Source organism: Monodon monoceros, unplaced genomic scaffold, assembly GCF_005190385.1.
Source record: "Monodon monoceros isolate NGI ecotype Baffin Bay Population unplaced genomic scaffold, NGI_Narwhal_1 Super_Scaffold_17, whole genome shotgun sequence".
In the NCBI taxonomy this organism is placed as follows: domain Eukaryota; kingdom Metazoa; phylum Chordata; class Mammalia; order Artiodactyla; family Monodontidae; genus Monodon; species Monodon monoceros.
Genome location: NW_021703773.1, coordinates 4,701,596 through 4,720,895, shown reverse-complemented (window position 1 = coordinate 4,720,895; position 19,300 = coordinate 4,701,596). Strand labels below are relative to the sequence as shown.

General features: G+C 36.6%; 1 protein-coding gene and 1 pseudogene across 1 annotated transcript in view; one reads left to right on the top strand and one right to left on the bottom strand.

The window, feature by feature from the left end:
- LOC114897703 (disintegrin and metalloproteinase domain-containing protein 32-like) overlaps window positions 1–19,300 on the top strand; it is a 174,416-nt gene that overhangs the window by 91,204 nt on the left and 63,912 nt on the right. Inside the window, exons 13-14 of the mRNA XM_029226723.1 lie at window positions 5,541–5,633; window positions 7,277–7,475. Of these exons, the coding sequence (XP_029082556.1) occupies window positions 5,541–5,633; window positions 7,277–7,475 (292 nt within the window). The remainder of the gene's footprint in view (window positions 1–5,540; window positions 5,634–7,276; window positions 7,476–19,300) is intronic.
- LOC114897704 lies at window positions 13,600–13,754 on the bottom strand (annotated as a pseudogene).

Sequence of the window (19,300 nt, the reverse complement as noted above, 5' to 3'; positions counted from 1 at the left end):
TTCCACATCTTGGCTGTTATAAATAATGCTGCAATAAGCATAGGAGGGCATATATTTTTCCTAACTAGTGTTGTTGTATTCTTTGGATGAATACCCAGAAGTGGAATAGCTAGGTTGTACGGCAATTCTTAATCTTTTGAGTAATCACCATTGTTTTTCATAGTGGCTGTACTGATTTACACTCCCACTAACAGTGTACTAGGGTTCCCTTTTTCCATATCCTCTCCAACGTTTGTTATTTTTTCTTTTTTATAATAGTTATTCTAACAGGTGTGAGGTGATATCTCATTGTTTGATTTGCATTTCCCTAATAATTAGTTATGTTGATTATCTTTTCATGTGCCTGTTGGCCATCTATATGTTTTCTTTGGAAAATGTCTGTTCAGTTTATGTGCCCGGTTTTTAGTCAGGTTGTTATTACTTTGTTATTGAGTTGTATAAGCTCTTTATGTATTTTGGATATTAAGCCCTTATCAGTTATATGATTTGCAAATATATTTTCATTCAGTAAGTTGCTTTTTCATTTTGAGATGGTTTTCTTTGCTGTGAAGAAGAATTTTAGCTTGATATAGTCCCATTTGTTTATTTTGCTTTTGTTTCTCTTGCCTTTGGAGTGGGTTCCACAAAAACCTTACTGAGACTGATATCAGTGAGATTATTGCCTATTTTTTCTTCTAGGAATTTTATGGATTCATGTCTTGTATTCAGATTAATCCATTTTTTGTTCATTTTTGTGTATGGTGTAAGGTATTGGTCTAGTTTCTTTCTTTTGCATGTGACTGTACAGCTTTCCCAACACCAGTTGTTGAAGAGACTCTCCTTTCTCTATTGTATATTCTTTGTTCCCTCATTGTAAGTTTATTGTCTGTGTATGTATGGGTTTACTTTTGTACTTTCAGTTCTGGTCCATTGATCTGTGAGTCTGTTTTTGTGCTAGTACCATCCTGTTTTGCTTATTGTGGCTTTGTAGGAAACAAAATATACCGTTTTGATTACTGTAGCTTTGTAGGAAACAGTCATCCCTTGATATCTACAGGGGATTGGTTCTAGGACCCTTAAGGTATACCAAAATCCATGGATGTTCAAATCCTTTTTATAAAATGCCATATAACCTACCCACATACTCCCATATACTTTAAATCATCTCTAGATTACTTATAATACCTAATACAATGTAAATGATATGTAAATAGTTGTAAATAAAATGTAAGTGCTATGTAAATAGTTTGCCAGAATGCAGCAAATTTAAGTTTTGCTTTTTGGAACTTTCTGGATTTTTTTCTGAATATTTTCAATCTAAGGTTGGTCGAATGCATGGATTGAGAACCCACAGATATGGAGGACCAGCTGTAATTTGAAATCAAGGAGTGTGATACTTTAAGCTTTGTTCTTCTTTCTCAAAATTGATTTGACTGTTGGGGATCTTTTGTGCTTTCACACACACATGGTTTTTATTACTATGGCTTTGTAGTTTACTTTGAAATTCAGAAGCATGATACCCCCAGTTTTTGTTTTTTTTTTTTTCTTCTCAGAATCACAATTTGGAGTCTTGAGTTTCCACACAAATTTTAGGATTGTTTTCTCTATTACTGTGAGAAATACCTTTGGCATTTTTACAGGGATTTTGTTGAATCTGTAGGTGGCTTTGGATACTATAGCCATTTTAACAATATTAATTCTTCCAATCCATGAACATGGGGTATCTTTCCATTTCTTCATGTCTTCTTTGATTTCCTTCAGCAGAGTTTTGTGGTTTTCATTATGCAGATCTTTCACTTTCTTGGTTAAAATTATTCCTAAATATTTTATTGTTTTTCATGCTATTGTGAATGGGATGGTTTTATTTTTTTAATTTCTCTGTCAGATGCTTCATTATTAATGTAAAGGAATGTGATTGATTTCTGTATGTTGATTTTGTATCTTGCCACTTTACTGAAATCATTGGTTAATTCAAAGTTTTTTGACTGGTTCTTTGAGATTTTCTGTATGTAGGATCATATCATCAGCAAATAACCACAGTTTTACTTCTTCTCTTTTTATTTGGATGACTTTAATTTTTTTTTTGTCTTGACCAATTGCTCTAGCTAGGTCTTCCAGTACTAAACTGAATAGGCATATTGAGAGAGGGCGTTGTTGCCGTGCTCTTGATCTTAGGGGAAATGCTTTCAATTTCTCTCCATTAAGTATAATCTTAGTTAGCTGAGAATTTTTAATGAAGAATTAATGTTGAATATTGCCAAATATTTCTGTGTCTATTGAGCTGATCATATGAATTTTCTGTTTTTATTCTATTATTATTATTATTATTTTTGTGTGTGTGTGGTACATGGGCCTCTCACTGTTGTGGCCTCTCCCATTGTGGAGCACAGGCTCTGGATGCGCAGGCTCAGTGGCCGTGGCTCACAGGCCCAGCCTCTCCGCGGCATGTGGGATCTTCCCAGACCGGGGCATGAACCCGTGTCCCCTGCATCGGCAGGCGGACTCTCAACCACTGCGCCACCAGGGAAGCACTTATTCTATTATTAATATGATACATTTCATTCATTGGTTTTTGAGTGCTAACCCAGCCATCATGCAGTCCTGAAATTAGCCTCATTTGGGTTATTTAATATATATAAATTTATATGTATATATATAAATTTAAAATTTGCCAGTGTTTTCTTCAGGATTATGGCACTTATTTTAACAAGGGAATTGTCTGTAGTTTTATCTTTTCTTGCAATCTTTTCTTCTGGTTTTGGTGTCAGGGTAATTCTGGACTCATAAAATGAGTTGGAACGTGCTCCCTTACCCCTACTTTCTGAAAGAATTTGTTTAATATTGGTATTATTCCCATTTATTTATTGTGGAAGAGCACTTAAGAGGAGATTTACCCCTGTAAATCTAAGCCCCTAGAAGCTTTATAGTTTGGATTTTAGTTTTAGGCTTATGACCCATTTGAGTTATTATTTTTGTGTGTGTGTGTGAGAAAGGTGTAGGGTCAGTGTCTAGAGTCATTATTTTCCTTGTGAATGCCCAAGTTGTTCCAACACCATTTATTGATAATTCTCCATTGAGTTGCATTTACTCCATTAACAAAGGTTTTGTTATCTCTATGTAGTTCTGTTTCTGGGGTCTCCATTTTGTTCTAAGCTCTTCGTCTATTCTTTTGTGCATACTACACTGCCACTATTATAGTTTTTATTAAGTTTTGAAGCTGGGTATTTTTGGTCCTTCAATTTTCCTCCTCCTCTTCCTCCTCCTCTTCCTCTTCCGCCTCTTCTTTTTCTTCTTCCTTCTCTTCCTCAGCATTAGGTTGTCAACTCTGAGTCTTTTGCCTTTCCGTATAAACTTTAGAATCAGTTTGACTATGTCCACAAAATAATTGCTGTTTTTTTTTATTGTAATTGCACTGAATCTCTACATCAAGTTGTGAGGAACTGACATTTTAACAATATTTAGTCTTCCTATCCATGAACATGGACTATCTCTCCATTTATTTATACCTTCTCTGATTTTCTTCATCAAGTTTTGTAGTTTTTCTCATATTGATCCTGTAAAATTTTGTTAGGACTATTCCCAAGTACTTCATTGTTTTGGTGCTAATGCAAATGGTATTGTGTTTTTTATTTCAAATTTTTATTTTTCATTGTTGATATAAAGGAAAACAGTTTCCAGCAACCTTGCTATAATTGTTTATTAGTCACAGGAGGCTTTTATTGTTATTGTTCTTTGGCTAATTATTTGGTATTTTCTTTACATAGGCAGTCATGTAATCTATGGATAAAAATAGTTTTTGTTTCTTTCCCACCTGTATATTTTCACTTCATTTTCTAGTCTTATTGCATTAGCTAGGACTTCCAGTAAGATGCTGAAGGGAGTGGTGAGAGGGGGCATCCTTGCCTTGTTTCTTTTTTAGGAGGAAAGCTTATAGTTTCTCACCATAACTGTGATATTAGCCACAGATTTTTTTCTAGATGTTACCAAATTGAAGAAGTTCCCTCTATTCCCAGTTTGCTACCCTTTTGTATAAGTGAGTTTGGATTTTGTCAAGTGCTTTTTCTACAGCAATTTTTATGGTCACTGATTTTTATTCTTCAGCCTGTCAGTATGATGGATTATATTAATGGATGTTTCCATAATAAACCAGCCTTGCATACTTGTGATAAATCCCATTTGGTTGTAGTATATAATTATTTTTGCACATTGTTGGATTCAATTTCCTAATTTTTTGTTGAGGATTTTTGCATCTATGTTTATGAGATCTATTTATTGATTGATTGATCTGTAGATTTATTGATGAGATCTACAGATTTATTGATATGTAATTTTACTTTGTCTGGGCTTGATATTAGGCTAATACTGACCTCATAGAATGAGTTAGGCAGCATCACATATCAGTGCTGCGAGAGTAATATGGCTGTGATTCCATGGCATAAAAGCAGTAGAAGCTCCATGTTTAATGCTTCTCCTGGATTCTGTCCTCAGTGCTTTTTCTCTTGACTGATTTTAATTTGTATCCTTTCCATATAATAAACCATAACTGTGAGTATAACAGCTTTCAGTGAGTTCTGTGAGTTCTTCCAGTAAATTATAAAACCTGAGGGTGGTTTTGGGAATCCACTGAACTTGAGATTGGTGAAAGAAATGAGGACAGTCTTGGGGACTGTTCTCTCTAACTTTGCAGTGGGTCTAAACTCTACCCACCCTTTTTTCCCCCAGCTTTACTGAGGTATGATTAACAAATAAAAACTGTATATATTTAAGGTGTACAGGTATACAATGTGATGTTTTCGTATATGTACACATTGTGAGATGATTCCTGCATCAAACCAGTTTACATATACATCATCTCACACAGTTATCATTTTTTGGTTTGGTGAAAATACTTCTACTTAGCAAATTTCAAGTATGCAATACAGTATTGTTAACTATAGTCATCAAGCTGTACATTAGATCCTGAGAAATAACTCATCTCATAAATGAAAGTTTGTACCCTTTTTTTTTTTTTGGCGGTACGCGGGGGCCTCTCACTGTTGTGGCCTCTCCCATTGCGGAGCACAGGCTCCGGACGCGCAGGCTCAGCGGCCATGGCTCACGGGCCCAGCCGCTCCGCGGCACGTGGGATCTTCCCAGACCGGGGCACGAACCCTCATCCCCTGCATCGGCAGGTGGACTGGTGGACTCTCAACCACTGCGCCACCAGGGAAGCCCTGAAAGTTTGTACCCTTTGATCAATATCTCCTCTTTCCTCTCACCTTTCAGGCACTGGTAACTACCATTCTACACTCTGTTCTATTATTCAATTTCTTTAAAAAGTTGTTTTATATGTTTTGCCCAGTTTTCTAGTTGAATAAGGATTAGTAAGGTACCAGTTACTCTGTTGTGACCTGAAGTAAAAATGACACCTTAGTATTGTAATTGTTTAGAGATGCAAAAATCTATAAATGTTGACAGCATGCATATTTTTACCCCACAAATAAAAAAGTAAGCACAGCTCCTGACAAAGTTTATATTACTTCCAGGATGTATTTTTACTTGTGTCTTCCACTCATTTATAGCAATGTGGACCTGATAGCTGTTGTAATCCTCAAACTTGTGTGCTGAAACCAAATACACAGTGTGATAGAGGATCATGCTGCAACAACTGTCAAGTAAGATTTTAGTGTATTACTATCTTCTAAGTATATAGTGAATTATGTCTTGGATACTTTAGAATACATAGACACTTGGCTGTAAGTCAAAGTAAATGACCTTTCATGTAAAGAAAAAAATACTAAATTCAGCGTGATGTTTCTGATTTTATGAATTATAGTTGGATGTTGAGGCCTCCTTATAATGCCATTATACTCCCTAATGATGCTATTGTTTTTAAGTCTTTTTTTTTTTTTACTCTAGTTCAACAAAATTCCTTTATTCTATTTTTAAAATGTCCTACAGTTTTTAAGTCTTGACTGAGAGCTATTACAGAATTTTTTGATACAGAAGATCACCATTAAAAGGGACTGTTTTCATTTATTTTATCCAATTTTTTTTTTTTTTTTTTATGGTACGCGGGCCTCTCACTGTTGTGGCCTCTCCCGTTGCGGAGCACAGGCTCCGGATGCGCAGGCCCAGCGGCCATGGCTCACGGGCCTAGCCGCTCCGTGGCATGTGGGATCTTCCTGGGCTGGGGCACGAACCCGTGTCCCCTGCATCGGCAGGTGGACTCTCAACCACTGCACCACCAGGGAAGCCCCCAATATTTATATTTTTGTGAATAAAAGTTATATTTTAGGTTGTGATGGGTATCTGTAAGTATGTAACTGAAAGATACAGCAATTTTCCATAAATGCATAAATAATTAAACTCACTAGATGTAACACTTTCCAAATGCTACATGTTAGCACAAAATTTAAACTATGAATTTGTTATACAAAGATCATTTGACTTAAATGTCACATTTTAGCTTATATGGTGAAGATGTTGATTCCTGTCCCCTGTTTTACTTTTCAGCTCTTCCAACATATATGTGACAGATTCGTCACATGAGAACCCCTCTATTGAACAATCTGCCACTGTTCTGTGTTCTTCACTATCCTTTGACTGATGTGGTTTTATGTTATTTTTCTCCTAGAATCTTATTGTGGTTAATTCTTACCTCCATAATCTTTTTAGTGTGAACTGGAAGTCATCAATTAAGAAGTATGAGATAAATGCCCAGTTAAGATTCTTTATATAAAATTTCAGAATAGTATACATGAAAGTGTTAATTAACCATAGGATAATTCAGGAGAAAAATTACAATTGGGTTCCTTCTTTTCTAAGACTTCAGTAGTCGATCTGCCTCTTTTAATCACTCTTTGGTTTCCCACTGTTCATTCTCAGTTATTTAGGTTTCACATTTTCATAGAATTACAGATATTCCATACTTAAAAACTATGGTTTGAATAAGTATATTTTATTTGGAAATTATCTAAATTTCATAATTTTTGCCCCAAAGGAATAATTATCCCAAGGTAAAAGCTACTTTTCCTCCCTTCTACCAAAGCACAAACAAAACTTGGGCTCTCATTATATCATATTTGTGTTATCCTTTTCCTTGTACATGTGTCTTATCTCCTGTTTTGGTTGATAACATTCAATTTTTTTCAATATGATTATCATAATGCTTTATAACAAGAAGATAGTAAGAGACATTAATGAATAAGTACATCATCAAACTATAAATAGAATTAGAGCAATTTTAAAATAAATATTGATGAACACAACAACCTTATATATAATGCTTTAATTTTTATGTTTTAATTTCTATTAGCTTATGCAAGCAGGTGCTGTATGTAGGCCCGTTGCGCATCCTGAATGTGATGTTTCTGAGGTTTGTAATGGAAGCTCAGGAAGCTGTCCGGCTGATATAACTATACACAATGGACACAAATGTAAAGGAGGAAAAGCTTTTTGTTTTGATGGAGGCTGCCAAGATCTTGATGCACGTTGTGAGAGCATATATGGAAAAGGTATTGTATTGTAACATCTATGTAGTTGGTGCTCAGTATTTTTATTAACATTACCAAGACAATGGACAATTATATATATTTAAATTCTTTATTCTGTTTAACTATTTTTATTTTTTTGAGCTTATTAAGGTATAAATGAGAAAAATATGTTTAAGGTGTACAACGTAATGTTTTGATATACATATACGTTGTGAAGTAGTTGCCACAGTCATCTACTTAACATATTCATTGCATATGCATACCCAGGAATAGGCTTACTGGATCATAAGGTAGTGCATTTAAATTTTTGAGAAGGCTGTCTACTGTTTTCCATAATGGCTGTACCAATTTTCATTCCCACCAACAGTATATAAAAGTTTCCTTTTCTCCACATCCTTGTTAATACTTATTATCTTTTTCTTTTTGATAACAGCTATCCTAAAAGCTGTGAGTTGTGGTTTTGATTTTCATTTCCCTGATGATTAGTGATGTTGAGCTCCTTTTCACATATCTGATGGTCATTTGTATGTCTTTTATTTCAAGAAATGTCCATTTAGGTCCTGTGCTATTTTTATTTTTATTTATTTATCTATTTATTTATTTTGCGGTACGCAGGCCTCTCACCGCTGTGGCCTCTCCCGTTGCGGAGCACAGGCTCCGGACGCGCAAGCTCAGCGGCCATGGCTCACAGGCCTAGCCGCTCCGCGGCACGTGGGATCTTCCCGGACCGGGGCACGAACCCGTGTCCCGTGCATCGGCAGGCGGACTCTCAACCACTGCACCACTAGGGAAGCCCCTCCTGTGCTGTTTTTAGATCTCATTATTTGTCTTTTTTATTGAGCTGTATGAGTAACATATATTTTGGAGATTAATCCCTTATCACATATATGGTTTACTAATATTTTCTCCCATTCTGTAGGTTTCATTTTTGCTTTGTTGATTGTTTCCTTTGCTGAGAAGTTTTTTAGTTTTATGCAGTCCCACTTATCTATTTTTGTCCAGTTTAGTGTCCAAGAGCTTTCTCCCTATGTTTTCTTCTAGTAGATTTGTAGTTTCAGGTAAGTTTAAGTCTCCTCAACCACCTGCTTTATTGAGATACAATTGGCACATAACATTGTGTAAGTTTTAGTTGTACAGCGTATTGATTTGGTACTTTTATATATTTCAGGGTCATTACCTCCACAGTGTTAGCTGAACGTCCGTTATGTCACATAATTACCATTTCTTTTTCATGGTGAGAACATTTAAGATCTACTCTCTTAGCAACTTGGCTAATTCTTGTCAAATATTAGTTTGAGAACCCCTCTCTTGAATCATCTGAGAGTCTCAATGCGTTTCTGTGGCTTTATGGGAAGTTTACTATAACTAGTTGCTGGAGGAAGAAAAAATTAAGGCCTGGTGCAGATGAGTCTGCTCAGTATTTGACACCATTTGGAAGTGGATTCCCTCTGCATAATTATAACCTCTCTCAGAGGTGTTTTTGAAAAATGATGTAGGAAAATTCTCTTATTGTGTAGAATTCTAGCCGTGTATGTGGTTTCCTACTTTGTCCAAAAGAGAGAAATTCAGAGGCAGTATTGATATTTGACAGTGACTCATCATGTGCAGTTAATTAGGACTTGAAAAAATAATATTAAAAAATTGATAACAAGAAGTTCTGGAGAAGGTGTATGTGGTTGTGCCTGTCAGGTAGAGCAGGGAATGTGAAGATATTTGTGTTGCATGTAAAGTTCAACACAGGGCATGCCACATAGAGGAGGCTATGTATAATCAGATAAATAACATTATCTGTCCTGTGAATGCTAGCATTTTGTCCCAGGTACCCTAGTACTTTCATAGCGAATCCATGTACAAAGAGTTTATGGCTGCAGGGATGGAGATAATGTGTGGGTTCAAAAATAGAATTTCCCTCAGCAAGATCATCTGATTACTTTTGTTGCTTGGTTAACAACCATGAGCTAAGTCAACAGCAATGGGCCAAAATTCAGATTCTGATATAGCACAATGCTGTGACAGACTGGCCAGCCACTGTGCCAACTTGATGACATTAGATCTTTCCCAGCACATAAAGGGCAGCAATTTCCTCTCATTGGAATAGAGACATAATGCGGATATGGATTTACCTTTCAGATATCATATTTCTACTAGCAGCATTAACCATGAACTTCTAAAAATTGGGATATAATTATGTAAAGTGAACTTCATAGATCTGAAGTGTATATTTTGATGTAATTCTCATTTCAATTAAAGAGTAGAAAATTTTCGTCAGCTCAGTAAGTTCCTTTCTATCTCTTTTCAGTCAGTTCCTTTAAGGCAATAATGATTATCTTTCCTATTATCATATGTTAATTTTACCTGTTCTTGAACGTCATATAAATGAAGTATTTCATCATATGAGTATTCTACAGATGGTTTTTACATTCTCATATTTATGGACATTTGGATTGTTTCTAGGTTTTTTTTCTATTATGAATAGAGGTGTTATGAGGCTTCATATATAAGTCTTTTTGTAAATATATGTTTCTGTTTCTTCTGAGTAAAGATTTTGGAGTGGAACTGCTGTCTTAAGAGTAGCTGTATGCTTAATTTTATGAGAAACCTGCTCACTGTTTTCTAAAGTCATTATACTACTTCTTATCTCTACCAGCAACATGAGAACTTCAGTTGCTCCATGTTCTTGGTGACATTTGATGTTGTGAGTCTTTTTAATTTTAGTCATTGTATTGGTTGTAAAATGGTAGTTGATTCTGGCTTTAGTTTGCATTTCTATCATGATTGATATCAAAGATGTTGAGCACATTATTTGGTGCTTATTGACTACATATATGATATATGGAATATATATATTTTCCGTTTGTAGTGTTCGTTCACATCCTTGCCCATTTTTAATTGGGTTTTTGCCTTTTTATTATTTATATGTGTAATTTATACATTCTATATTTAAATGCATTTTAAGATATAAGTATTGTATTTTTTCCCCAATATGCAGTTTCCCATGTACATTTTTAATGGTGATTTTTGATAAGAAAACTTTAATTTTGAAGAGGTTTAGTTCATCAGATTTTTTCTATAGTTTTTCTAAGAAGTATTTGCCTACTCCAAAGTCATCCACATATTTTCCTGTTTTTCTCTGAGGTTTTGATTTAACTTTTATTTTTATTTATTTAAACTTTTCAAAAATTTTTATTGGAGTGTAGTTGATTTACAGCATTCTGTTAGTTTCACGTGTACTGTAGAGTGAATCTGTTATACGTATATGTATATCTACTCTTTTTTAGATTCTTTTCCCATATGTGCTATTACAGAGTGTGGAGTAGAGTTCCTTGTGCTATTCAGTAGGTCCTTATTAGTTATCTACTTTATATATAGTAGTGTGTATATGTCTGTCCCAATCTTCCAGTTTATCCCTCCCCTGCCCCTTACCCCCTGGAAACCATAAGTTTATTTTCTACATCTGTAACTCTATTTCTGTTTTGTAGATAAATTCATTTGTAACCTCTTCCATATATAAGTGATATCATACAACATTTGTCTTTCTGTGTCTGACCCACTTCACTCAGTATGACAATCTCTAGGTCCACCTTTGTTGCTGGAAATGACATTATTTTGTTCTTTTTTATGGCTGAGTAATATTCCATTGTATATATGTACCACATCTTCTTTATCCATTCTTCTGTTGATGGACATTTAGGTTGCTTCCATGTCCTGGTTATTGGCTATTGTGAATAGTATGCTGCAGTGAACATTGGGGTGCATGTATCTTTTTGAATTATGGTTTTCTCCAGATATATGCCCAGGACTGGTATTGCTGGATCATATGGTAGCTCTATTTTCAGTTTTTTAAGGAACCTCCATACTGTTCTCCATAGTGGCTGTACCAGTTTTCATTCCCACCAACAGTGTAAGAGGGTTCCCTTTTCTCCAGACCCTCTCCAGCGCTTATTGTTTGTAGATTTTTGATGATGGCCATTTTGACCTGTGTGTGGTGATACCTCATTGTAGTTTTGATTTGTATATCTATAATAATTACTGATATTGAGCATCTTTTCATGTGCTTTTTAACCATCTGTATGTCTTCTTTGGAGAAATGTCTATTTAGATCTTCCACCCATTTTTTGATTGGGTTTTTTTTTTTTCTGATATTGAGCTGCCTGAGCTGTTTGTATATTTTAGAGATTAATCCATTGTTGGTGGCTTCATTTGCAAATATTTTCTCCCATTCTGAGGGTTGTCTTTTACTTTTGTTTACCATTTCCTTTGCTGTGCAAAAGCTTTTAAGTTTAATTAGGTCCCATTTGTTTATTTTTGTTTTTATTTCCTTTACTCTAGGAGGTGGATTGAAAAAGATCTTTCTGCGATTTATGTCAGAGAGTGTTCTCCCTATGTTTTTCTCAAAAGTTTTATAGTATCCGGCCTTACATTTAGGTCTTTAATACATTTTGAGTTTATTTTTGTGTATGGTGTTTGGGTGTGTTCTAATTTCATTCTTTTACATGTAGCTGTCCAGCTTTCTCAGCACCACTTATTGAAGAGACTGTCTTTTCTCCACTGTATATTCTTGCCTCGTTTGTTGTAGATTAGGTGAACATAAGTGTGTGGATTTATTTCTGGACTTTCTATCCTGTTCTATTGATCTATATATCTGTTCTTGTACCAGTACCACACTGTTTTGATGACTGTAGCTTTGTAGTATAGTCTGAAGTCAGGGAGCCTGATTCCTCCAGCTTTGTTTTTCTTTCTCAAGATTGCTTTGGCCATTCAGGGTCTTTCCTGTTTCCATACAAATTGTAAAATGATTTGTTCTAATTCTGTGAAAAATGCCACCGGCAATTTGACAGGGATTGCATTGAACCTGTAGCTTGCTTTGGGTAGTATAGTCATTTTCACAATATTGATTCTTCCAATCCAAGAACATGATATATCTCTCCAACTGTTTGTGTCATATTCTATTTCTTTCATCAGTATCTTATAGTTTTTGGAGTACAGGTCTCTTGCCTCCTTAGGTAGGTTTATACCTAGGCAATTTGTTCTTTTTGATGCAATAGTAAATGGGATTGTTTCCTTGATTTCTCCTTCTGATCTTTCGTTGTTAGTGTATAGGTGTGCAACAGATTTCTTTATATTAATTTTGTATCCTGCAACTTTACCTAATTCATTGATGAGCTCTAGTAATTTTCTGGTAACATCTTTAAAGGTTTTCTATGTATACTATCATGTCATCTGCAAACAGTGAGAATTTTACTTCTTTTCCAAGTTGTGTTCCTTTTATTTCTTTTTCTTCTCTGATTGCCAAGGCTAGGACTTCCAAAACTATGTGGAATAAAAGTGGCGAGAGTGGACATCCTTGACTTGTTCCTGATCTTAGAGGAAATGCTTTCTGCTTTTCACCATGGAGAATGATGTTTGCTGTGGGTTTGTCATATATGGTCTTTATTATGTTGAGGTAGGTCCCCTCTCTCCCCATATTCTGGAGTTTTTTCTTTTTTTATCATAAATCACTGTTGAATTTTGTCAAAAGTTCTTTCTGCATCTATTGAGATGATCATATGGTTTTTATTCTTCAATTTGTTGATGTGGTGTATCACATTGATTGATTTGCGGATATTGAAAAATCCTTTCATCCCTAGGGTAAATTCCACTTGATCATGGTGTATGATCCTTTTAATGTGTTGTTGGATTCTGTTTGCTAGTATTTTGTTGAGGATTTTTGTGTCTATGTTCATCAGTGATATGGGTCTGTAATTTTCTTTTTTTGTGATATCTTTGTCTGGTTTTGGTATCAGGATGATAGTGGCCTCGTACAATGAGCTTGGCAGTGTTCCTTCCTATGTAATTTTTTGGAAGAGTTTCAGAAGGGTAGGTGTTAACTCTTCTCTAAATGTTTGATAGAATTTTCCTGTGAAGTCATCTGGTCCTTGCCTTTTTTTTGTCGGAAGATTTTTTTTTTTTCCAACGAAAGGTTTCACATATTTATTACTGAGCTACACAGTGAGCAGTGGTGAGGAAAGATCAAGAAATGAGGAGAGAGCCATTCCATTTTTCCCATCAAACACAGGCTGCTGTTCCAGACACTAGTGATGTTCTGATACGTTAAGATGCAATTGACCTTGATCACATAAATGTGTGACACTTCACGTGCGGTTCCTTATAGACCCAGCTTAGTTCTTCTCCAGTGTCTTCTCTTGGAGTTGTATCTGATTTTATTACCAGTTTTTATTCGAATCCATTGGGGAATGGGACGATTCTGCTTTCGTTTTTGGCCAGGAATCGCTTGATCCTGAAAGTCTTGTGAGAAGACATGGCGAGGAGCAAATTCAACCACACATAGGATGGCAGACAAGAGAAAAGAGGAAGAAGTGAGTGGAAGGACGTATTTAGAAGGCCTGTTGGAAGATTTTTAATCACAGTTTCAATTTCAGTACTTGTGGTTAGTCTGTTCATATTTTTTATTTCTTCCTGGTTCAATCTTGGAAGGTTGTATCTTTCTAAGAATTTGTCCATTTCTTCTAGGTTGTCCATTTTATTGGGGTATGGTTAGTTGCTTGTAGTAGTCTCTTATGATCCTTTGTATTCTGTGGTGTACGACTTCTCCTTTTTCATTTTTCATTTCATTGACTTGAGTCCTCTCCCCTTTTTCTTTATGAGTCTGGCTAAAGGCTTATCAATTTTGCTTACCTTTTCAAAGAACCAGCTTTCAGTTTCATTGGTCTTTGCTATTGGGTTTTTTTTGTCTCTATTTCGTTTATTTCTGCTCTGATATTTATGATTTCTTTCCTTCTACTAACTTTGGGTTTTGTTTCTTCTTCTTTATCTAGCTGCTTTAGGTATAAGGTTAGGTTGTTTATTTGAGATTTTTCTTGTTTCTTGAGGTGAGATTGTATTGCTGTAAAATTCCTTCTTAGAAGTGCTTTTGCTGCCTTCCATAGGTTTTGGATGGTCGTGTTTTTGTTGTCTCTAGGTATTTTTAGATTTCCTCTTTGATTTCTTCAGTGGTCCATCGATTGCTTAGTAACATTGTTTAGCCTCCATGTGTTTGTGGTTTTTATAATTTCTTTTCCTGTATTTAATCTCTAATCTCATAGCATTGTGGTCAGGAAGCATACTTGATATTATTTCAATTTTCTTAAATTTACCAAGGCTTGATTTGTGACTCAAGATCTGATTTATCCTGGAGAATGTTCATGTGCACTTGAGAAGAAAGTGTATACTGCTGCTTTCAATGGAATGTCCTGTAAATATCAGTTAATCTCTCTGAACTAATGTTTCATTTAAGGCTTGTGTTTTCTTATTAATATTCTGTCTGGATGATCTGTCCTTCGGTGTAAGTGCGATGTTAAAGTCCCCCATAATTATTGTGTTACTGTCGATTTTCCCTTTTATGGCTTAACATTTGCCTTATATATTGAGGTGCATGTTAGGTGCATCTGTATTTACAACTGTTACATCTTCTTCAATTGATACCTTGATCATTATGTAGTGTCCTTCCTTGTCTCTTGTAATAGTTTTTATTTTAAAGTCTATTTTGTCTGATATGAGTACTGCTAGTCCAGCTTTCTTTTTATTTCCATTTGCCCCGCACTTTCAGTCTGTGTGTGTCCCTAGGTCTGAAATGGCTCTCTGGTAGACAGCATATATATGGGTCTTGTTTTTGTATTTATTCAGCCAGTCTGTGTCTTTTGGTTGTAGCGTTTAATTCATTTACATTTAAGGTAATTATCAATATATATGTTTTTATTGCCATTTTCTTAATTGTTTTGTGTTTGTTTTTGTCGGTCTCTTTTCTTCCCTTCCTCTTTTGTTCTTTTCTCTTGTGTTCCCACTTAGAGAAGTTCCTTTAGCATTTGTTGTTAAGCTGGTTTGATGGTGCTGAATTCTCTTAGCTTTTGCTTGTTTGCAAAGCTTTTGATTTCTCCATCAAATCTAATGAGAGCCTTGCTACATAGAGTATTCTTCGTTGTAAGATTTTTCCCTTTCATCACTTTAAAGATATCATGCCACTCCCTTTTGGCCTGCAGGTTATCAGCTGAAAAATCAGCTGATAACCTTATGGGGATTCCCTTGTATGCTATCTGTTGCTTTTCCCTTGCTGCTTTTAATATTTTTTTCTTTGTATTTAATTTTTGTTAGTTTGATTAATATGTGTCTTGACGTGTTTCTCCTTGGGTTTATCCTGTGTGGGACTCTGCACTTCCTGGACTTGGGTGACTATTTCCTTTCCCATGTTAGGGAAGTTTTCAACTGTAATCTCTTCAAATATTTTGTCAGTCCCTTTCTCTTTCTCCTCTTCTTCTGGGACCCCTATAATTTGAATGTTCGTGCAATTAATGTTGTCCCAGAGGTCTCTGAGATTGTCCTTATTTCTTTTAATTGTTTTTTCTTTATTCTGTTCTGTGGCAGTGATTTCCACCATTCTATCTTCCAGCTCACTTATCTGTACTTCTGCCTCAGTAATTTTGTTATTGATTCCTTCTAGTGTATTTTTCATTTAAGTTATTGTATTGTTCACCACTGTTTGTTTGTTCTTTAGTTCTTCTAGGTCCTTGTTAAGCATTTCTTGTATCTTCTCGACCCGTGCCTCCGTTCTTTTTCCGAGATCTTGGATCATCTTTACTATCATTATTCTGACTTCTTTTTCTGCTAGATTGCCTATTTCCTCTTCATTTAGGAGAGGCTTTTACCTTACTTCTTCATCTGCAACATATTTCTCTGTCATCTCATTTTATCTAACTTACTGTGTTGGAAGTCTCCTTTCTACAGGCTGCAGGATCGTAGCTCCTCTTGCTTCTGGTGTCTGCCCCCTGGTGGTGGAGGTTGGTCCAGGGGCTTGTGTAGGCTTCCTGATGGGAGGGGCTGGTGCCTGTTCTCTGGTGGGTGGAGCTGGGTCTTGTCCCTCTGGTGGGCAGGTCCTTGTCCAGGGGTGTGTTTTGGGGTGTCCAGGAGCTTAGTACGACTTTAGACAGCCTGTCTGCTGATGGGGGGGCTGTATTCCTGTCTTGCTGGTTGTTTGGCCTGAGTAGTTCTAGCACTGGAGCTTGCAGGCTGTTGGGTGGGGCTGGGTCTTGGTGCCAAGATGGGGATCTCCAGGAGAGGTCATGCCAATTAATATTCCTGGGCAGTCCTGCAGCCATAAGTGGGTGCTTCCCCCCTGGGGGCTTGGGTTTGATCCCTGTTTGGAGAACCAAAATCCTGAAAGCTGTGCTGTGCAACCAAATAAACAAAATAAAACAGAGAAACAAAACCCAAGAAAAACAATAAAAACAATCCAAAAAAAATCCCCAGTGAAAACAAAAAAAAAAACCAAGAAAACAACCAAACAAAAACACCAAAACAAACAATAAATAATAAACTAAGAAAACAAACAACAACAACAAAACAAAACCCCCCAAACAAAAAATACCCCAGAAAATTAAAAAAAAAAAGAAATAAAACAACAACAACAAAATTCTCTGGGGCCTCTGATACCAGTGTCCTTGCCTACATGGTGAGCTACAGCCAACCTCCGCCTCCCCAGGAGACACTCCAAGACCTCTAGGTAGGTCTTTGGACCCGCTGTGGGCACTGTGGAGGCAGCTCAGACTTTGACCTGGCCCAGCTCCTGCGTGTACGTGCCCACAAAGTCCACAGCTGCTAAAGCTGGATCCGTCTCAGCTGTGGGAGCACTCATTGTCCCTTCAGATGTTCTATAGGTGCTGGGTTTACCAAGCTGATCGTGGTGGTTAATCTGTGGCTTGTGCAGCTGCAAGGAGAGATTTCAGTTCTTCTTAGTTGCACAGCCCCTGGGGCTCAGCTTTGGTTTCAGCCCCACCTCTGCATGTGGGCTACCTCAGGCATCTGCCCACTGCCCAGGCGAGTGGGAGCGAAGGCAGCAACTGGGGGCATGCTGGCCTGTTTCGGTGGGAGGGGGTGGGGCAGCGACTGACTGTGGCATGCGTGCTCACTCAGGTGGGAGGGGGATAAGGTGGAAACAACTGGGGCACGCATGCTCACTCTGGTTGGAGCCCCTCCTAGTGCCTGTGGTGGCATGGGCTGGCGTGTGGGGAGAGAGGCTGTGATGGCAGACCCGCCCTTCATGCATCACTCAACAGTGGCTCCTCACTTCTGTGGTGGTCCAGGCTTCTTCCAAGAGCATTCCCAGTTGCAGAGCTCCTCACTTCTGTCCCCTCAGGCTGTCTCCGAGCAGCCAACAGCCCTCCTCTCCCTGGGTCTGCTCTCCAAACCCCATGTTCCGGCACTGGCAGACACCCGTTTCACCCTGGGTGCTTGCAGGCTGTGGCATGGACCATCTGTGTAAATCTCTCTGTGTCTTGCCTGCCACAGACTGGTTGCTGCACTTTCCTCTGATAGCCCTCGCAGCTCCCCTTCTATCTCAGCTAATTGCCCTGCCAGTGAGGGGGCTTCTCCAGTTCTCCTCTCCTTCAACTCCTCCCAGCAGAGCAGGTCCCATCCTGTTTCCTCTTTTCTTTTTCTTCCTTTTCTCTCTTTCATCCTACCTGGTTATGCGGGGATCTTTTCTTGTCCTTTTGGGTGTCTGAGGTCCTCTGCTAGTGTTCAGCAGGTGCTTTGTGTGAATTGTTCCATTTGTAGATGTATTCTTGATATATTTGTGAGGAGAGGTGAGCTCCAGTTCCTCCTATTCCACCATCTTCACCTTGAACCTAACTTTTCTTTTAAATCATTATTTCTTGGAAAGATTATTATTTTTTCATTCCATTGATTTGCTATCTCTGTTTAAAATCAGTTGATAATATAATATAGTTCCATTTCTAGATTTATTCTACATCAATCTGTTTATCCTTATGCTATTGATTACTGTAGTTTGTAGTAAACCTTTATATATTAGGTAATATAAGTCATTCAATTTCATTTATTCTTTTTCAATACTGCTTTGGATTTTCTGAGTCCTTTACATCTCCATATAAATTTTAACATCAGCTTGCCAATTTCTAAAAAAAAATTGCCTCCTAGAATTTTGATTGAGGTTGTGTCAGATTTATAGATGAATTCTGGATTATTAATATCTTAACAATATTGTGTTTTGCAACCCATGATGCTTTAAGCAGCGTTTTGTAGTTTAATGAACATATTTTTAATATCTTTATTTTATATTAATCCTAACTACATTTTAGGTTTTGGTACTATTGTAAAAAGTGTTGTTTTTATGAAGATTGGTTTTCCAATTGTTTGTTGCTAATATGTAGAAATACAATCGATTTTTGTATCTTGAGCCCTTATCTGTGATCTAATATAGTAAGTCATAATGATGCCTACTAAATATAGAGAAATCTTATTCTAATTGGTCATCACAGAATAGAGAATTATACTATGATGTAGATGAACAATTGTTAAATGGAAAAAATATTATATAATAAGAATTCAGAGTACTTGCTCAGAATGAATCATCATAAGAAAAAAATTTACAGCACATTTTGTATATTGCCTGGTAACTAATCAAACATCTAGCGCTTTCCGAGTTATTTCTTCCTATACAAATGCTGACAAAGATGATATGAAATTTACTGCTAGAAGCAAACTGACTGTATACTTTTTTGTCTAAAACGCTATATTTCGCAGAGATCACTGGAATTTGATAATGACCCACAATACCTACCACACTGGCTCTACTAGTGTTTTTTGTTGACTTTCTTGGATTTTCTACACACACACACACACAATCATGTCTTCCGAGAATAAAGAATGTTTTACTTTTTATTTTCCAGTTTGTATGTTATTTACTTCTTTTTATTTCCTTACTCCACTGTATAGGGTCAATATTGAATGCAAGTAGTAAGAAATTAGTAAAACGTTGTTGTGATTTAGCGATGTTCTCTTAGATGGAGAACGCTTAC